The 20,901-nt window shown below is 47.3% G+C and overlaps 1 protein-coding gene across 1 annotated transcript in view; it reads left to right on the top strand.

The window, feature by feature from the left end:
- ADAMTS10 (ADAM metallopeptidase with thrombospondin type 1 motif 10) overlaps positions 1-20,901 on the top strand; it is an 83,383-nt gene that overhangs the window by 36,914 nt on the left and 25,568 nt on the right. The window contains exons 6-13 of the mRNA XM_071451830.1: positions 1,604-1,687; positions 2,785-2,930; positions 6,124-6,167; positions 8,099-8,204; positions 9,735-9,881; positions 13,021-13,162; positions 15,596-15,703; positions 20,136-20,281. Coding sequence (XP_071307931.1) covers positions 1,604-1,687; positions 2,785-2,930; positions 6,124-6,167; positions 8,099-8,204; positions 9,735-9,881; positions 13,021-13,162; positions 15,596-15,703; positions 20,136-20,281 — 923 coding nt within the window. The remainder of the gene's footprint in view (positions 1-1,603; positions 1,688-2,784; positions 2,931-6,123; positions 6,168-8,098; positions 8,205-9,734; positions 9,882-13,020; positions 13,163-15,595; positions 15,704-20,135; positions 20,282-20,901) is intronic.

The following is a 20,901-nucleotide window of genomic DNA, read 5'->3' as shown; positions in this document are numbered from 1 at the left end:
ATCCTGACAGGCTGCTGGCAGTGGATTCTGCTTAAGCTCAGAGCAAGGTTTTGGGGTCCAAAATCCTGCCAGGCTGCTGCTGCTGAGCAGAGGGACCCCGGTGGGACCCCGGACCTGCAGAGGTAAACCCTGGCCTGTCTGACCCCGGGCTGGGAGAACAAAAGCCTTTCTTAGAGCAGCATCTCTCCGCTGAAATTAGCATTGCAAATGCGGCCGGGCAAGCTGAGAACCACATGGGAAAGCAGAAGGACGGGCAGCTCTCACGCTTGGGGGCTGAGCAGAGAGAGGGGCTCAGCAATCCCCCCTGAGCTCTGGTTGTGGTGTGGGGCTCTGCTGGCAGCAGGGTACCGGGCTGGATGCATTAACAGCCTGAATTGGCCGTGCTGGATCCTCCTGTGAGGTGAGATGGGTTTGGAAGTCATCCATCAACCCTCTGAAAGCCCCTCTGTGACGGCTCTTTGTCCCGTCCTCCGCAGGATCGCTTTCCACGCTTTGCATTTCTAAAGCCCCGACGCCAGATTTTCCAAACAATCCCGGTTTCATCTGCTCCGAACCTTTCCTGGGGGATGCTGCGGCCTTCCCGATCCCCCCCGAGGGATGCTGTGCCCTGCCCTCAGCAAAGCTCCAGCCCCGGGTCTGCGGTGGTGATTTTTGGGGATTTTGGAAACGCCAGCAGTGGGGGCTGCCCTGATACAAACAGAGCAGGAGACTTTTTCTCCTTTTTCATGCCTTTATGAAAGGTGATCTGCGCAAGGTTGGGAGGCCCGACGGATGCTCAGTCTCTGTCGTTGCTCCAAGAGGGACTCAGACGAGGAGGAATGTGCAGCTTTGCCCGCTAAAGGACAGAGCTGGGGATCCCGTCCTCATCAGAGCAATGCATTTCTATCCCATATTTTTCACCTTGATGAGTTTTCCAGGCTCGGGTCTTGGGTCCAGGTGAGGTCTTAGCTCAGGGTGAGGGGCAACAAAGGTTTTCAGCATCTCTGCACACTCAGTACTTTGTTCCTCACGTCCAGACATCACTCTGATCTCTTAATTCTGTACTGGCTCGTTGTTTTTGGGGTCTTTTCGGTAAGTTTGGTGGGTATCTTCCCATGGCATGCTGGTCTCGAGGCTGTTTTGCATTCTCTCGGATGCCCCCATGTCCCCTCCTCTCACCATCGGGGAGAAGGACAACTTAGCCCCAGGCAGGGCTATACCGATACAAAAGGAGCAATTAACAAGAACGACCCGTGATTACAATAGCAAACAGGTAGAACTTCACTTTGGCAGCACCTTGGTTTAACTGGTTCTGCAACCCTTTTTTTTCCCCCAAAAAAATTGGCAGATTTTTTTATTTATAACAGCGATTTTGGAAATGCCAGCAATGGGGGCTGCCCCACCTGAGCTGAGGGATTTTGGCTTCCCTGCTCTGGGACAGAGAGCCCTGATTGTGGTCTAGGGGATTCTGATACTCAGGTGGTGGTGTGGGGTCCCATTCCCATCCCTGCTTCCCAAAAATATTGGGTTCAGACCCCCCCACAGCAGTGCCCAGCCCTCCCCAGCTCGCCTGGCCACAGAGCTCATTTTTAAGACTCCTCTTTTCTTGTTTCTTGGAGGTCAGGTTGCCAAACTTTTCCAGGACTCGAGTCTGGGCAATATTGTCAATATCCTGGTCACCAGGCTGATCCTGCTCACCGAGGATCAGGTAAGCTGGGCTTTGCTGAGCCTGTCCTGGCTCTGCACTTCCCTTCAGGAGCTCTGTGTCCCCACTGGATGTCAGTCCCAGGAATTGCCCCCAGTGCACATCCTCCCAATGCCTCCTGAGGACTGGGCTGAGCAGACCTCTGGGAATCTGAATTTTTCCATTATAAAGTCACTTTAGGGAGGTTTAAGCAGCTTTGGTTCTCCTAAAGTGATGTTGGACCCCTGGCTGCTGAGAATTTCAGACTTTCTGTGCTGCCAGGCATTGACCCCCAAGAGAACACTGCATTGACCTGAGGCCGTGGAGAAGCTTCCAAAATGGAATGACAGAGCTGGGATTGTGGGTGTGGAGTTTGAATAGAAGTGTGTGATATCACAGGGTGGGAAACTTAGAGTGGAAGGTTTTAGAATGTAGTAATATAGATAAAGCAAGATGGAGGTTTTAGGGTGAAGGCTGCTCCTCCTTCTTCTTCACCTTCTCCTTCTCCACCTTTTTCTCCACCTTCTTCTTCTCCTTCTCCTTCTCCTTCTCCTTCTTCTTCTTCTCCTTCTTCTTCTTCTTCTTCTTCTTCTTCTTCTTCTTCTTCACCTTCTCCTTCTTCATCTACACCTTCTTCTCCTTCTTCTTCTTCACCTTCTCCTCCATGGGTTTGGGTGGTTTTGTGTAATTGGATAAAAAAGTCCACATTATGAGCCATGGGTGGTTGGTTATTGGGTGAAAAGTAAAAATATTTTAAGTGTCATTTCTTAATCGGGCAGTTTATCCTTAAAAGGCCTTGTACAGAGAGAGATGGGGCTCCATTTTTAGTTTGTTAGAGTGAAGTGCTGTAGAGCTCAGGGTTTGTGAGACTGTGACATAGTCTAATACACTAAACTAATAAACATCTGAATCTAAACAAGAAATACCATCCCATGATTTAATCCCAACCCTGGCAAAAAGAAGTTAAGACTGACAAAGTCCCACTTTTCCTGCTTTCCCATGGCTTCCATGAGGAATTGGGGCTCTCTGCAGTGGTGTCAGTGCTCTGCTGGCACGGAATGGGCAGTGCCTTCCCCCCAGAGCTTCCCTGGGAACAAACTCTGCCATTGCTTCCATTCCAGCCCACGCTGGAGATCAACCACCATGCCGGGAAATCCCTGGACAGCTTCTGCAAGTGGCAGAAATCCATCGTGAACAGGAACGGCAACGGGAACGCCATCCCAGAGAACGGCATCGCCAACCACGACACCGCCGTGCTGATCACCCGGTGAGCCCTGTGCCCTGGGGTGGCACTGTCCCCTGGGGGTGGCAGCTGTCCTGGGCTCCAAGGTCATCCAAGGCTTCCTGAGTCTCCATGGGTGCAGTTTATTGCAGTTCAGATTGTTATCGCCCTCCAGTTCAGCTTATCAATCTCCACTCCAGTTTGTTATCAATTTCCACTCCAGTTTATCACCCTGCATTCCAGTTTGTTATCAATCTCCAGCCCAGTTTGTTGTCACCCTCCAGTCTTCCCTTGGTCTTTGCTCGCATGGATGGATGGATGGATGGATGGATGGATGGATGGATGGATAGATGGATGGATGATGGATGAATGGATGGATGGATGAGGGATGGATGAATGGATGAATGGATGGATGGATGATGGATGGATGGATGGATGATGGATGGATGGATGGATGGATGGATGGATGGATGGGTGGATGGATGGATGATGGATGGATGGATGGATGGATGGATGGATGATGGATGGATGGATGGATGGATGGATGATGGATGGATGATGGATGGATGGATGGATGGATGGATGGATGGATGGAAGGAAGGAGGACACAGAGGATGACAGGGACAGTGGAAGGAATGGCAGAGCAGCTGGAAGGCCACAGGATTCTGCAGGGATGAAGGGCACAGGGAGTGCTGAGCTCCCCAAGTGCTGCCAGCTATGTCCAGGATTGTCCCTCCAGTCCCCACAAATCCCTCCTTGGACAAAGACAAAACACCCTGGGAGAGGCCAAAGGCAAATCCAACATTATTTTGTGCTTTTCCCCCTCTCCTTCAGAGAAAGAAATTCAGGAAATGAAAGTGCTGGAGAGGGGAGCCTCCAGGTGGGAGCTGCTTCCTTTATCCATGTGCTGCTCTCCTGCTCCAGCGTGAGCCTGGAATCCCCCACTGATGAGACCCCACAGAGGAGCGACAAAAGGGCCCCTCAGCCCCAGATTTTCCCCCTCCCGAGGGGGCTGCAGCTTTTTCCTGCCCTCCCTCCACACATTTGGGATGCAAACGCCGGCTCCGGGCTCTCCGTCCTCCCTCCAGATGTTCGAGCCAGCCCGGAGCCGCTGCTGAGCCTGGACAGCGCCCGGCCCGGCGCATCCGGCCCCGGCCCCAATAAATTCCCGGTGTCCCGATAAGATCTTGCTGAGCTCGGGGCTTTTTTTCCTCCTGCAGGGACGTGTCAAAGCAGAGCCTCAAAAGGGTTTAAAGGCATTCGCTCAAAACAAAGCAACAAATGTTTTGCACTCTGCTCGGTTTCCTGCCGAGAGGAGGGGAGAGGTTTGGGCACTTCCAGGGGCCAAAGGGACAGGAGCCATCCCCGGGAATGTGTCGCACTTAACCCTTTGTGTGCTGCCGCTCCTCACCGCCGACCCTCATCCCTGAGGGGTCAGTGGGGGGAGCGGTGCCGGGGGATCCTGCCCGGTGTCCCCAAACCCGCTCTGGGGTCACAATCCTCAACCTTCACCCCATGGGTGTCCCTAAACCTTCTCTGGGGTCACAATCCTCAACCTTCACCCCATGGGTGTCCCTAAACCTGCTCTGGGGTCACAATCCTCAGTCCTACCCACCCTGTTGGTGTCCCCAGACCCACTCTGGGGTCACAATCCTCAGCCTTCACCCCGTGGGTGTCCCCAAATCTGCTCTGGGCTCACAATCCTCGGTCCTGCCCACACCATGGATGTCCCCAAACCCACACTGGGGTCACAATCCTCGGTGCCACCCCAACCTGCCTCCAGGGTGGCACAGCCCAGCCCAGTTGCCCCCTGGTCCCCCAGCTGACCCCACCCTACCCCGCTCTCAGCCTGGCCCCTTTCAGCCAAGACTGACAAACCCCAAATGTTGACCTTTGCAAGGAAATGAGAATATTCCCTCTCTAACCCAAACTGGTCTCATTTGGAGCTGCCACCTCCTCCCATTTTGAGGTTGCTGTGTTTCCATCTGGAGGAGGTTTTTTGCTCTTCTTGTTTTACCTTTCCTGGTACAAACAGAGGATTCCTTCATGCAATGGCTGGAAGTTGAGGTCAGGAGCAGAGGAAAGAGTTACCTTGAATCAACCCAGATTGGATTTGTTTGGAAAATTCTCAGTAAAGAACTGAACTAGAGAAAAAATAGATATAAAAAAAATCACTTCAGCATTTTCATGAAATCGCAGTGAGATTTGAAATGGAACATGTTTTCAAACTGAAATGTTTTCTTTATTTTTATTTTGTTTTTAATCAGAATTTCATATGCCCCATCCCTGGCAGTGCCCAAGGCCAGCCTGGACAGGGCTTGGAGCACCCTGGGGTAGTGGAAGGTGTCCCTGCCATGGCAGAGGGTGGAGTGAAATTATTTTTAAAGTCTTTTCCTACTCAAACCATGCTGGGATTCTGTGTTTCTCTGGTTGATTGATGCAATTTCCTGCAATAGACCCGAGCTGACAGAGCAGAGGTTGGCCCTGTCCTCTTCCCCCTGTGCCCAGGAGTTCTGGGGAGCAGAGCTGGACCCACCCAAACCCAAAGAGCTCCAGGTCTGGAATAACCTTGTCCCTGCTGATTTATGGAATCATTAAGGTTGGAAAAGGCCTCCAAGATCATCAAGTCCAACCATTGACCAAATCCTCTTGCCCACTAACCACATCCTGAAGTGCCACATCTGCTCATGTTTTTAACTCCTCCAGGAGTGGAGACTCCACCACTGCCCTGAGCAGCCCATTCCAATGCCTGATAATCCTTTCCATGAAGAAATTTTCCCTAAAATCTGATCTAAACCTCCCCTGGCACAGCTTGATGCTGTTTTCTCTCTTGTCCCTGTTCCCTGGAGCAGAGCCCGACTGTCCCCTCCTGGCAGGAGCTGTGCAGAGCCACAGGGTCCCCCTGAGCCTCCTTTGCTCCAGGCTGAGCCCCTTCCCAGCTCTCTCAGCCCCTCCTGGAGCTCCAGACCCTTTTCCAGCTCCGTTCTCTTCCCTGCTCATGCTCTACCACCACATTTCATCAAAACCCAACCTCTGACCTGGCTCAGCTCTGTCATTAAAACCCTCAGTGAATCTCAGCCTGGGCAAAGTGAGGTTTGTCCTATCTGTCACCATTGGTATTTCCATCCCAGAAATGTTCCAGGGGCTGGTTTGGAGTGCTTTGGATGTGAGCACATGGGCAAAATGACAACCCCCAAAATCAGAAGTGTCCTTAACAGCTTCCTTCTCTCCTTCACAGCTACGACATTTGCATCTACAAGAACAAGCCCTGTGGCACCCTGGGTGAGTGGAAATCTGGCACCCCCTCAGCAGCCCCCAGCAGCACACAGAACTTTGGGAATGTGATGAGGGTGGGCTGTGCCAGTGCCATCCCCATCCCAGCTCTTCCATTCTCCTTTCTCACCTGTTCCATTCCCTTTCCACCTGTGCCATCCCCATCCCACCTGTGCCAGCCCTTTCCACCTCTTCCATTTACCTTTCCCACCTGTTCCATTCCCCTTTCCCACCTGTTCCATCCATTCCTACCTGTTCCATTCCCCTTTCCAGCTGTGCCATTCCCTTTCCCACCTGTGCTATCCCCTTTCCAGCTGTGCCATCCCCATCCCAGCTGTTCCATCCCCATGCCACCTGTGTCACCCCCTTTCCCACCTGTGCCACCCCCTTTCCCAACTGTTTCATTCCCTTTCCCACCTGTGCCATCCCTTTCCACCTGTTCCATTCCCCTTTCCAGCTGTGCCATCCTCATCCCACCAGTGCCATCCCTTTCCCACCTGTCCCATCCTTTCCCACCTGTTCCATCCCTTCCCAGTGAAGGTGCAGCTCCTGCCCCAGCACCAGACCAGTTCTTTCCAGCCCCCTGTCCCTTCTGTGAGCACTAAACCAGCAGCCCTGAGCTCTGCTGGGCCCTGGAACTCCTCCAGCTCCAGCTCCAGCTCCAGCCTGCTGATTAAGAATCACTCACATTTTTAGGCTTATCCGTGGCCTGCTGGAGTTCCTGGCTGAGCAGGGAGAAATCCAACAGTTTTGTGATGACTGCAAAGGGAGTTTTTATTGTCACAGCCAGACCCTGCAGCCCTGTCTGGCTGCAGCTCCTCCCTTGTCTCATCCTGGTCTAGATTGGGCAGGCAGGGAGGGATTTCTGCTCTGCATCACCATGGGGAGAGCTGGTGGATCTCTGACCTGAGGCTGGAGGTGCTGGGGTGGCTCAAATCATTCCCCTGGCACAGCCAGGCCCTCCCCTGGCCCGGGGCACAGTTTGTGCTGAGGGAATTTGCTGTCACAATTCAGGGGGAATTTCAGCATCACCCAGTCCTCCAAATGAGCCATGCTGGATTCCTGGTGGGTGCCAGGCAGAACCAAGGTTGGATCCTGGCTGGCTCAGCTATCCCTGGCCAGGTTTGGATGCCCCAGAGCTGGTTCAGCCCATCTGAGATTCCCCCACCAGGGCTGTGCCAAGGACTGCTCCCCTTTGCACCATTTGGATACCAAATTCAGAGGATTTTTAGCATTTCTGAGCCTGTCACTGTTAATTCACCATCAGTGCTGAGTGACCATGTCCTGCAAGAGCCACGAGTTCATCCCAAAGTGCAATGGTGAGAAGGAACATCTGCTTTTAGTAGAAATAGGTGATCCCCCAGCTGGGAAATAATGTCCATTTACTTCAATGATTTGAAGTAAATGGACATTATTTTATTTATTACTAAATGGACGTATTCACAGAAAGCTGAACATTGCCTTACTAAGCTATAGTGTATTACACCAATACTATACTGAATTACATACTAAAGAGATGTACACTGATAATATACTAAATTACACACTAAAGAGATACTATACCAAAGAATACTAAAGAAAAACCTGTGACTGTCTCCAGGCAGTGGATCCAATTGGTCAAGGAATAAAACAACCTTCACTGGTGTCCAATTAACAAATCACTTTGGGTGAACAATCTCCATAACACATTCCACATGTGCCAAACAACAGGAGCAGCAAGTAGAGATAAGAATTGTTTTCTTTTCTTTCTCTGAGCTTCTCACTGCCTTCCCCAGGGGAAAATCCTTGGGAAAGTTGTGCCTGCTGCAGTGAAGAGAGAGCTGTGGCCACAACTGCTCAGTGCTACAGAGCATGAAGCACATCAGGCAGCCCCCAAACACCCCCAGGTCCCCTCAGCCACCCTGAGGTGGCCCTGTGTGACAGCTCTGTCCCCTCCCCAGGCCTGGCCCCCGTGGGGGGGATGTGTGAGCGGGAGAGGAGCTGCAGCATCAACGAGGACATCGGGCTGGCCACGGCCTTCACCATCGCCCACGAGATCGGCCACACGTGAGTGCAGCACCCAGCAGCTCCTGCTGCTCTGGCCCTGCCACCAGGGCCTTGTTATAAATACATATAATCTATAATCTATTATGGATTATATTATATAGACATACAATATTATATATCTAATATTATATAATACATTGTATGATCATTAATTATATATGATATATTATATAATATTTCCATATTATACATTGTATTATATATATCTTATACATTATTATATTATATTATATTATATTATATTATATTATGTTATATTATTATATCTAATATGTAAATTAAATATATAATTATATATTTAATTATAATGTATTATAGATTATATTATATATTACTATATTACGTAATATATTATTATATATGTATTATGTAATGTGTTATATAATATATTCAATATTATATAATATATAATTATTAATTATTATATATTATATAACATATCCATATAATATATGTAATATGTTATGTAATATTTCCAATAATATATTATATATTATATATTATATATTATATATTATATATTATATATTATATATTATATATTATATATTACTGGCTTTTCACAAATATTAAAATGGCTTCTATATGTGTGATGTTAAAGTAACTTTGTTATAAAGATGTAGTTTTGATTTCTGTTGTTAATTAAGCTCAGTGAAATAGCTGATGTAAGCGTGCTTGTGTTAAAATGCCTGCTTGGATGGGACAACATCCAATAAAAATATAATGAAGACACCTGTACAGATCTGCCAACCATCAGCACTCACTGACTGAAGGCAGTGAGGGCCAAAAACTGGAGGTGATAACAAAGGACTAAAATCACAACCAAGGAATCTTCATGCTCTAAAAGGTGGACCCAAGGAGGAGCCATGCTAATCAGTTCTTGGACCATGTAAACTCGTTTGGGGAAAAGTTTACTATGCATAAAGGTCTATGAATATGCAAAGGGCTGATATAATGGAAAAGGTATTTAAGGGGTGTCCCCAAAGTTGACAGGGTGCTCTTGGCTGAGTAATAACTTTATAATAACTCAAGTAATAACCATTGCTCTATGGTCCTTGTCTCCTATTGTCCTTTATTAAACTTAACTTTTCACAGCTAGGTGAACACATTTTTCACAGGCTGAAAACCCTTCCTTTATTAAACTTTTTAGATTTTCACAGGAGAGTGAAGGTGTTTTTCACAGGCTGAAAACCCTTCCTGTGGACCATCCAGATGTGTCCAACCCCAGCTGGATGAATTTTCCCAATAACTGGGGCTTAGGGGAAAAAAATTCTGCAAACTTTATTTCCTTATTGAGAAACACCTATTTCATAAAGGAAGTTGAGTTTGTCACTAGACTATCAGTCATAAGATACATAAAAGATCCAACACGAGGAATTTAAACAATTGAAAAAAATCACTTTTTTTACTCGAAACAGTTTGAGTGTCCTTGAGAGCTGTCATTAAATTGTATAGAACATTAGTTTGAGTAGCTTTTTTAATAAATGGAGGAAGTAATTTTGCCCCGGTGTGTGCTGTGGTGCTCTCCAGGTTTGGCATGAACCACGACGGGGTCGGCAACAGCTGCGGCTCGCGGGGGCAGGAGACGGCCAAGCTGATGGCTGCCCACATCACCATGAAGACCAACCCCTTCGTGTGGTCCACCTGCAGCAGGGATTACATCACCAGCTTCCTGGAGTAAGGAATCCACCCCTCCCTGCCCTCCCTCCAGCCTCCCCCAGTCTCTTGTGAGGAGGGGGTAAAGCCAAAGCCAAGCCCCAAACCCCTCCCAGAACCTTCTGTCTTTTCTCCCACAGTCACATTCTTTCCTTCCTTTAGACTTCCCCATGTTTTTCCTGCCTGTTGAACATCTAAGCACATTTATGATGTGGCTGGGAGAGCTTTGTTTATTTATTCTATTATTTATTATGTATTGTATATATATATATAATATATTATTATTTATTTATTTATTATTCCCACGTCCAGAAACTTCACCAATAGATCAGTCCCCCCCCCCCCGGAGGCATTTGGCTGGTTCTGAAATCCAGCAGGAATTGTTGTGGTGGGGACAGGATTGGGTCTGTGTGGTGCAGGTGATTTCTCCAGGCAGTGAGGAGGAGTTTTCAGTGTGAATGAGCAAAGCAGGGCAAAGATTTTGGTTTTCTTTTTCTGACAAAGCACTTTTAGGATTCAGGAGAAGGGACAGGGAAAAGGGGATGGATGGAAACTGCAAGAGAGCAGTTTAGATTGGATATTAGGAGGAATTTCTTTGTTGGGAGGGTGGGCAGGCTTTGGCTTTTAAGGTTGTTTATTTTTTTTTATCTTATACATTCTTTTTTGGACTTGCAGAGATCTGTTCAGCAGGTTGGGTTGAGGCACCCTGACTGCCCTTGGAGCAGTGTTATGTTTTTATACTAAAACTTAATTGTACTTTATTTACAATAATTTTCTAATATTTATCACTTATGTAAGACAGTTTGCTTCTACTCTAAACTAATTTAAAAGTGTTATTAATTCAGCAGAAGATGGAGGACAAGAAGAAGAAGGAGAAAGACAGGACACACTTAGATTCTTAGATTCTTCTATTTTGCCTTTTGAACTTTTTACTTTACAAACTTTAAAATTTTACTTTTTCACTTTGTGATAAACTCACTATCATTTTATTCAAACTTTTGTGGCTTGTAACTTTTTGTACAAAGTTGGTAATTGTTTTTTATGAGTTAAAATCAAAGGCACGGGTGTCTTTAACTTTGTGCTAAAGTTTTTGAGCTTTTTCCTAGAGTCTCGAGTCCTCCAGGGTAGTTAGAGGAATATTTGGGGTTTTGACACCCTCTGTCCAGCAAAATTCACGGCTCAGCAGCAAATCCCAGATTGGGAAGGTCTGTCCCCCACTCTGGTGCCCACTGGCCATGCAGGGCACAGCCCCATCCTCTGCTGACCCCAATCTCCTGCAGGAGAATGGAGAGCTCATCCCTAAGGTGACTTTTGCTGGGTTTTGGGTTGTCCCCAGCTGGTTGCAGAGTCCTGGAGAGCACAGTGCTGTTCAGGACAGAGCTCCCAAGCAGTTCTCAGCTGTAGGCAACCTTAGCAAGCTTAAGTGAGATCAGCTTTTCAGTGATTATCAGCTCTTTAGTGATTATCAGCTCACTGCGATTTCAGCCCTTTGCAAGGTGCCACAGGCAGGCAGACATGGAGAGAGGGGAGAAGGCTGTGTGGGGTTCCACAGCGATGTCTTTATTGATTCTTCTGTGAAGGGTCCTAGTGACAGCTCTTCTGTCAGAGCTGGGCTAAACCAGCTCTTTATATAGGGTACAGGGGGATCAGAAATTGTCCAATGGCAAGGGTTAAAGGAAAGTGACCTATAGGGTTAGGGAGAGATAAGTAAGGGTTAAAGGAAAGTGATCCATGGGGTTACAGAGAGATAAAGAAGGGTCTGAAGGTGGGAGAGGGGCTTCTAGCCCAGTCACCATGGCCTGGCATCTCCTCTCTTAGGCTGCTGAATGCCAGGGGCCTTTGCCTGCTCCACATCCCCACTCCTCGTGCTCCCCCAGCTCCAGGAGCCTCCAGTGGGACCTGGTGTGAGCAGGATTTGGGGCTGGGGGTGGTGACAGCGGCTTTGATTTAGGGGCAGCTCAGAGAGCAGTGAGGAAAGGGGAGGGAAAGGCATTTCTGGACAAATTTGGATGTTCCTACAAAGCTCTGGCAAGCAGGAGCTCAGGCTTGGAGAAGGGGGCTGGGGCTTCACAGCTGGGTGGGGGAGCAGCCCCTCTGCCCACCCAGTGCCCACCTGAGGGTGCTGGGCACACCTGCCTGGGCACACCTGCCTGGGCACACCTGCCTGCACTCACCACAGGGACAACCAGGGACTGGCAACAGCCTGCAGAATGGCTGGAGCTGGGCCAGGCCTTGGCATGGAGCTCAGGGCAAGGTTCTGCCCCCCGAGGCTGCTGGGCACTGCCCAGGCTCCCCAGGGAATGGTGCCAAGGCTGCCAGAGCTCCAGGAGCTCCCAGGGCTGCTCAGGGTGGGGTTCTTGGGGTGGCTGGGCAGGGATGGGGCTGCACTGATCATCCCTGAGGGCCCCTCCCAGCTCAGGATATTCAGTTGGGCTCCTCTGTCCACCTCTGCCCAGTGATGATGCCATCTGGGAATTTTAAGAGCTCTGATCATTTTCTGTAAGTGGAGATGATCCCTGCAGGTGCCTTCCAGCTCAGGATATTCCAGGTTTCTATGAACCCTCAGATCAACACTTCCAGAGTTACCTCAGAACCAGGATGTGCTTCCCAGCCTGGGAAGGATTTCAGAGCACTTTCCCCACCCAGAACAGACCCAGATTTATCCCCTCAAGCAGCCAAGCCCTGTGACCGTGTTTACAGGGGTCTTAGGATGAGGGAAGAGATGAGGATCTGACTCCATGTTTCTGCTTGATTTATTATTTTATGATATATATTACATTAAAACTATACTAAAAGAGTAGAAGAAAAGGTTTCATCAGAAGGCTGGCTAAGAATAGAATAGCAAGGAATGATAACAAAGTTTTGTGGCTCTGCTCTCTGTCTGAGCCAGCTGGGCTGTGATTGGCCATTAATTAGAAACAACTGAATGAGACCAATCCCAGATGCACCTGTTGCATTCCACAGCAGCAGATAATCAATGTTTACATTTTGTTCCTGAGGCCTCTCAGCTTAAAATCCTAAGGAAAGGATTTTCCATAGAAGATGTCTGCGACAAAGCTCAGCCTAGCAAAGCCGGGAGTAACACCTGCTGATCCCCCACCTCAGCTTCTCTCTCTCCCCTCACCCTTTCTCAGCTCTGATTGTCCCTCTGTGTTTCCAGCTCGGGGATGGGATTGTGCCTGAACAACGCTCCTCCCAAGCAGGATTTCATCTACCCCACGGTGGCCCCGGGCCAGGCCTACGATGCCGACGAGCAGTGCCGCTTCCAGTACGGAGTCAAATCCCGCCAGTGTAAATACGGGGTAGAGAGCCTTCCTGCTTTACTATCGGTTCCAGGGCTGGAGGAGGGGGCATGGGGCAAGGAGAGCTCTGTGGGGCTGTCCCTACTGCCCACATCTGTCATTGGCACCCTTAGAAATGAAGGGATGAGGATATTTTCAAGCCAAGAATGATTTATTGCTCAGATGAACATCAGGCTCAGAGGCTGTGAGATTTTAGAGCAGCAAGCAGTCTGCCACAGCTCTAAGTAGTTTCATTACAGGACAATATATAACTTTTTAAACCAATAGACAGTTGCCACAGAACTTATTTTGCTTTTCTAACCTATCACCTTTCTTCTACTGCACTGTGGATACTTTTGTCCAATGGCTTCTATCTCATTTGCACACATTTGCTTCTATTATCACTTCTGAACTCTTAACATATTCTATACAACCACACCCCTATAAACCCTTCACCATTTTATCAATACAGTTTCCTACATTATAAACCCTTCACCACTTTATCAATACAGTTTCCTACATTATAAACCCTTCACCATCTTACCAATAGTTTCTCACTTACTTGAAGCATATTCTTACTTGCAACTATAGGAACATAAGTTTATGATTTTTCTGCTTAATATCTGTGTATTGTATTTTTACATCAATGCAAGTTTCTTCCAAGGCTGCAGATCAAATCCTTCCATGTCTGTGGAAGTTTCATTATAAACCCTTCACCATATTATGAATACAATTTTCTACATTATAAATCCTTCACCATATAATCAATACATTTTCCTACATTATAAACCCTTCACCATCTTACCAATAGTTTCTCACTTACTTAAAGCTAATTCTTACTTGCGACTCTTATTTATTTCTGCTTAATGTCTGTGTATTGTATTTTTACATCAATGCAGTCTTTTTCCAAGGCTGCAGATCAAATCCTCCTGTGTTTGTGGAAATTTCATTATAAACCCTTCACCCTATTATCAATACAGTTTCCTACATTATAAACCCTTCACCATATTATCAATACAATTTCTCACTTAAAGCATATTCTTACTTACAACTATAAGAACATAAGTTTATGATTTTTCTCCTTAATGCCTGTGTATTGTATTTTTATATCAATCCAAGCTTCTTCCAAGGCTGCAGATCAAACCCTCCTGTGTCTGTGGAAGTTTCATTATAAACCCTTCACCATCTCATCTTACACCACAATAAAACTCCAGGAAATTTTATTTATTTATTTTATCCCAGCAGTCCCATCCTGTTTGTGAAAAACCCCAGCACAGACAAGGACAGTGGGATTGGCTCAGGTGACACCAAGGTGACACCAAGGAGAGGTGGCATGGGCTGGCTGGAGTCAGCTCTGCCACCTGAGCCCAGGGAACCTCCACTGCCAGGAGGGTTTTTTGAGTTTTAAATGTTAAAGTTTTAGGAGATTTGATGTTACAGCCCCCTCTTAATCAGTTAAAAAGTGGAGTAAGTTCATTATTTGTAATTTTTAGAACAGATGTGATTTAATTGATTTCTCTTAAAAGCTGTTGTAAATCTTGTAAGGTGTTGATATTGGTTTGAAGCTGTGTTTTCTGTGGTTTGATTGTTCTGTTGGATTAGGGGGTTTTTTTGACTTAGAGATGGGATAAGTTACTGGCATTTAAAAAACTTTTATTCTATTTTTAGTCTCGTGAAGGGTGAGATGATATAGATAATTTATATTTAATATAAATATATTAATAATATAAAAATAAATATTATATTATAGTATAGTATAATATATCATGGTATATTATAGTATATTAATAATCTGTTATATTTAATATATAACATATAAATTAATATATATTCTAGATAAATAAATCATATATAAACTATATAATCTATATTATATTATATATAATATATAACTTAATATAGCATGTTATATTATAATTTATTATATTATAATTTATATATTATATTATAATTTATATTATATTATAATTTATGCTATTACTATCAGAAGCTAACTATTTCTTAATTACAATATATTATAATCATTTCTTGGCTTATCAGTTTTTGCTACACTATATTGTAAATACTTTAAAGCTAATTATTTTAAATTACTCTCTGTGGGTCTTACTACAATGTATTTTTTTAGTTCTATTTTTCTGAAGTATTTAGTCTTTTCTGTAAGCTCATCCTTTGAAATTCGTTTCTAGCTTAATTTTTTCCTCCACATTGTTTGCTTAGGTGCTTGTGCTTAGTTTGCAAGTGCAGAGCAGGGGACAGGGGACAGCTCTCAGTGGCCCTGGGGTGGCTGCAGCTGGCAGGGTTTGATCTCATGCTGTCCCCACCATGCTGAAGACACTCAGTGTCCCCATGTCCCACCCAGCTGGTGCCTCCCTGGCACGAGCCAATCCTAATCTGGGTTTTGTTTCTCTGTCTCTCCCCTTCTCCCTGTGTGCCCTCCAATCTCCCCCTCTGCAGGAAGTCTGCAGCGAGCTGTGGTGCCTGAGCAAAAGCAACCGCTGCATCACCAACAGCATCCCCGCAGCTGAGGGCACCATCTGCCAAACCAACACCATCGACAAGGGGGTAAGGCAGCCCTGGGCACTGCAGCAGCTGGCAGGGAAGGGATGGGGTCCTTTTCCAGCAAAAACGGGATTATTGTTCATGCTGGGGGCGTGGGGTTGGTTTAGGAGCGCCCAGCAGCCCACCCAGCCCTGACCCCAGAGGGCAGAGCTGCCCTGGAGGGAGGCTGGGATGGGCCAAGGAGCCCAGAAATCGCCCCAGGGTCCAGCTCAGAGCTCAGCTTGTGCAGGGCTGGAATGTGGAAAGTGGAATGTGGAATGTGATATGTGGAATATAGAAAGTGGAATGTGGAATGTGATATGTGGAAAGTGGAATATGGAAAGTGGAATATGGAATGTGGAAGTGGAATGTGGAATATGGAATAGGGAAAGTGGAATGTGGAGTATGAAATATGGAATGTGGAAAGTGGAATGTGGAATGTGATATATGGAATGTGGGAAGTGGAATGTGGAAATTGGAAAGTGGAACATGGAAAGTGGAATATGGAATATAGAAAGTGGAATGTGGAATGTGATATGTGAAGTATGGAATATGGAATATGGAATATGGAAAGTGATATATGGAATGTGGAATGTGAAAAGTGGAATGTGGAACATGGAAAGTGGAATATGGAATGTGATATATGGAACGTGGAATGTGGGAAGTGGAATGTGGAAATTGGAAAGTGGAACATGGAAAGTGGAATATGGAATATGGAATATAGAAAGTGGAATGTGGAATGTGATATGTGAAGTATGGAATATGGAATATGGAAAGTGATATATGGAATGTGGAATGTGAAAAGTGGAATGTGGAACATGGAAAGTGGAATATGGAATGTGATATATGGAACGTGGAATGTGGGAAGTGGAATGTGGAAATTGGAAAGTGGAACATGGAAAGTGGAATATGGAATGTGATACATGGAATGTGGAATGTGGGAAGCGGAATGTGGAACATGGAAAGTGGAATATGGAATGTGATATATGGAATATGGAATATAGAAAGTGGAATGTGGAATGTGATATGTGAAGTATGGAATATGGAAAGTGATATATGGAATGTGGAATGTGAAAAGTGAAATGTGGAATATGGAATGGGAAATCCCTGCTCCAGCAAAGTCCTCCTTGGTGCCACCCCTGAGGCACAGCAAGGTGACCTCAAGCAGCTGTGGCAGCTCAGGCCCTGCTGCCCATCCCAGGACAGTTTCTGTCACTGACACTGTGAACCTGTTTAACATTTCCTGGAAAACCTCTGACAGGGCACGCTGCCCCTGAAAAGCAGCAAGTTTTCCATGGATTGTTTCAGGAGGAGTAGGATCTCATGGAATGCCATGTCCTTAAATGAACACCTTGTCCTCAGGTCTCCTGGGATCTCCTGGCTGGTCTGAGAAAAGGGATTTTTTGGTTTTTTCCCCCAGTTTCCCCAGATTTTTTTCTTTCAGAGGAACTTGGGAAAAACTGGCTATGATGAAACCTTGGATTTTTACCCTCAGCTGGGAGGGGAGGGCAGGATTTTCCCTGACCATGAATTTTGCCTTGATTGCTTCACTCCCTGCTCCTCCTACACCCATTTTCCCCAGTACAAAGTGAATGCACGCTCAGACAAAGAGCCTTTGCACACTGGGACAATGGAGAATCAGGGCTGGGACATCCCCCATTCCACCAGAAGAAAAGTAATTCCCAAGAAACATTTCAAATCCTTAGGAAGCTGGAGGAGCTGGGGTGCAGGGGAGACCATGGCTCTGACAAATCCACGATTATTTTCATTTTAGTTCTGCAGGGAACTGGGGCAGAGAGCAGCAGACAGCTCCTGGGGCTGCTTATCCCTCCTGCTGCACACTCACAGGGACTATGGCATTTTTTTCCCTCTTAGTCATGGCTTTTTCACAGCTTTTCCCATTTTTCAATATCTCTTTTCCCCCACTTTGTGGCTGCTTTTTCATGAGGCTTTTTCAAAAGCCTTGAGGGAAGGGAAATGAAGCAGTCACAGCCCCCAGGATTTGTGGGAGCTGCTCCCTGTGAGGATTCTGGCTCCCTGTGAGGATTCTGGCTCCCTTTGAACCCCCAGTTACCTCCCTGTGCTTATCCTTTTGGATCCATTCATTATTTGGAAGTGATTTGATGACCTTGGGTGGAAGAATACATTTTTATATTAAGAAGAATACGCTTTTATATTAAGTTTCTGTATTGTTCCCAGCTGGAGCTGCTGGGGTGAGCCCCAGACCTCAGCCCTTGGCTGGAGCAGCTCTCCAAGGTCTTCCCTGGCTTCTCCCTTTGCCCTGGGGAGAGCAGACAGAAAGATCAGGGAATTTAAAGCATGAAATATTAAAGGAGAGAGAAAATTCCTGTGCTCTGCCAGCCAGTGTGGGGGAAGGCTGAGCCAAACTCTGCTGTGCCCACATCCCAAACCTCTGGGTATTTCCTCCTGCCAGATCCTTCTTTTTTAAATTAATCCATCTCCTGTGGTTGTTATGGCTTCACCTGTCTTACCCCAAGGACCCACAGTGGCATTTTTTCCTCCTTTTTCCCAGTTTTTCCCACTTTTAATCATCCCTTTCCCCCAGCTTCGTAACTGCTTTTTAACCAGGGCTCTTCAGAGGGAAGGGAAGGGAAGGGAAGGGAAGGGAAGGGAAGGGAAGGGAAGGGAAGGGAAGGGAAGGGAAGGGAAGGGAAGGGAAGGGAAGGGAAGGGAAGGGAAGGGAAGGGAAGGGAAGGGAAGGGAAGGGAAGGGAAGGGAAGGGAAGGGAAGGGAAGGGCCCCCAGGGTTTATTAGAGCTATTCCCAGGCTGTGGGAATATTGTGGAGTATCTCCTCCACATGGGATCCCCCTTTGGAGAGGCTCTGGTGCTCCCAGGGATCGTGAGTTGGGATTCCTGGGAAGCCTCCGTGCATTTTTCCCAGCTGCCCATGCAGAGCTGGCTCGGGAGGAGCAGGGAGAGGCTGTGCCAGCAGCTCCAGGGTGGGTTCCCAGCCCCTGGAAGGAGCACTCAGAGCTTTCTTCCTTCCTGGGATTATCTCAGCCCCCAGGGCTCCGTGTCCGGCACCGCGCCCGGGCGGCTCTGGCACCGTCCCACCCTCCCGTGGCTGGGGACTCCAGGGGCTGTGGGACACGTGCCAGGCCTGAGGGAAATATTTCATAGGCAAATTTCCATGAGCATCTGTCTCCCAGTAGGACAGGGACGGGATTCTTTAAGGATCTTCAGCAGAATGATGACACAACAATGCTGATATTACAATTTAAACTTTATTTGAACTCAAGTTCTTTGCTGATCTGGACATTTTGGACGCACAAACCACAACCTGAGCTCTCAGTACAAACAAAACTCACTCTGTCCTGGCAGTGGTTGTGGCCATGTCCCCCAGGGATCCTGGCCCTGCCCAGCAGCAGCAGCTCCAGTCCAAGATCACCTGGAACTCTGCCGAGGGCTTTTATAAGATGTGAGATGGGAACCCAGGACCTCTTTAGAGGAGAATCCCAGACTGGTTTGGGTTGGGAGGGACCTTAAACCTCACCCATGGGCAGAGACACCTTCCATAGCCCAGGGTGCTCCAAGCCCCAGTGTCCAACCTGGCCTTGGGCACTTCCAGGGATCCAGGGGCAGCCACAGCTGCTCTGGGCAACGTTTGGGATGTGACCCCTTGCCAGTGCCTGCCTGGATGGTGCCACAGGGGCTGATCCCACTGACCCCAAGGAGAGGCGAGCACCCTTTGCCTTGGAGAATTTGGCTCTGAGGCTGCTGCAGCTCCCAGCTCAGATTCCTCAGGGCCAAAGCAGATCCCAGCCCTGTGCTGGCTCCATGGAGGCTCTGGCAGGAGGATTCCCCCCAAGATGTGCAGGATGTCTCTGTTTCAGCCCCATGTCTGAAGAACGAGTCAGAGCTCTTCAGTTTTTGGTCTTGAAGTTGTTTATTAATTCTTATCTATAAAATTTTCTTTCTGCCCAGCTGAGATCTGCTCAGCAGGGCAGCCACAGGCACTCTGACCACCCCTGAGGGGGTGTTGTCTTTTTATACCACAAACTACGTATAACATATTTACACTTAATTCCCAATACCTATCACCTATGTTAGACAGTGCACTTCTACTCTAAACCAATCCCAAAGTGCCAACATCACTGCAGAAAATGGAGAACAAGAAGAAGAAGAAGAAAGGCTGGACACACCCAAGTTCCTCCATCTTGTCCCCATAACCCCCATACCAAAAATCCTAAAATCTACATTTTCACCCTGTGATCATTTTATTATTATACTATTTAAACTTCTGTGGCTTTCATGTCCTCATACAAAGCTGGCAACTTGCTCCAGGGGTCACAATCAAATCCCCAGGTGCTCTGGGCTGTGCCAGGGTCTCCAAGGCCCCCGTCAGGGTTCTCGGCAGCTCTGGACACCCGGAGGGATGTGCTGAGTTCTGACAGCCCCCATTGCCGAGGTGTCCCAAGCTCTGTGTCCCCACAGTGGTGCTACAAGAGGGAGTGTGTGCCCTTCGGGACGCGGCCGGAGGGCGTGGACGGAGCCTGGGGCTCGTGGTCATCGTGGGGCGAGTGCAGCCGGACGTGCGGCGGCGGCGTCTCCTCGTCCGTGCGCCACTGCGACAGCCCCAGGTACGTGGGGGTCACTCGTGCGCCAGGGTTGGGGCAGGAACAGGAGAGAGGCAGGATGGTAGAAAGGGCAAAGAAGGGTTTATTCAAAAGAACCACGTGGTTTTTATAGAGTGGTACGATAGATTCTACTCTATTGGATAACTTACAGAAACATCTTTTTCTCGCGCTGTCCTTGAGTGTTGGGGAAGATGAAACAGGAAAGCCTTATAAATATGATTGCCTGGCAAAAGATTTTGAGAATATAGAAACTATAAGCGAGATTGAAATGAAAGCAAGCTTTGAGATCCCTCAGTCACTGAACAACTGGAAAACAATGGCATGGCCAGCTGAAGGTGATCCCCTTTTGATGGAACAACACCCTCTGCTTGCAGGCAGCTCCAGGGGTCAGAGCAGACCCTGCCAGCTTGGCAGAACGGGCCCAAAGAGGAGTTTTTAGGGTTTAAAATGTAACACAGTATGGTAATGTAGTGATTCTTATAGGCTGTATGTAAATGCTGTAGGATTTGTACATTGTACTAGATTAGTGAGAATTAGAATATTCAACACAGAAGAAGATTTATTGTATTGTAACGGGAACCTCACTCTCTTACTCTCTTACCCTTTTACTCTCTTACCCTCTC

This window comes from Agelaius tricolor, unplaced genomic scaffold, assembly GCF_023055355.1.
Source record: "Agelaius tricolor isolate 1412-34295 unplaced genomic scaffold, bAgeTri1.0.p SCAF_33, whole genome shotgun sequence".
Classification (NCBI taxonomy): domain Eukaryota; kingdom Metazoa; phylum Chordata; class Aves; order Passeriformes; family Icteridae; genus Agelaius; species Agelaius tricolor.
This window is presented reverse-complemented; position numbering and strand designations above follow the sequence as displayed.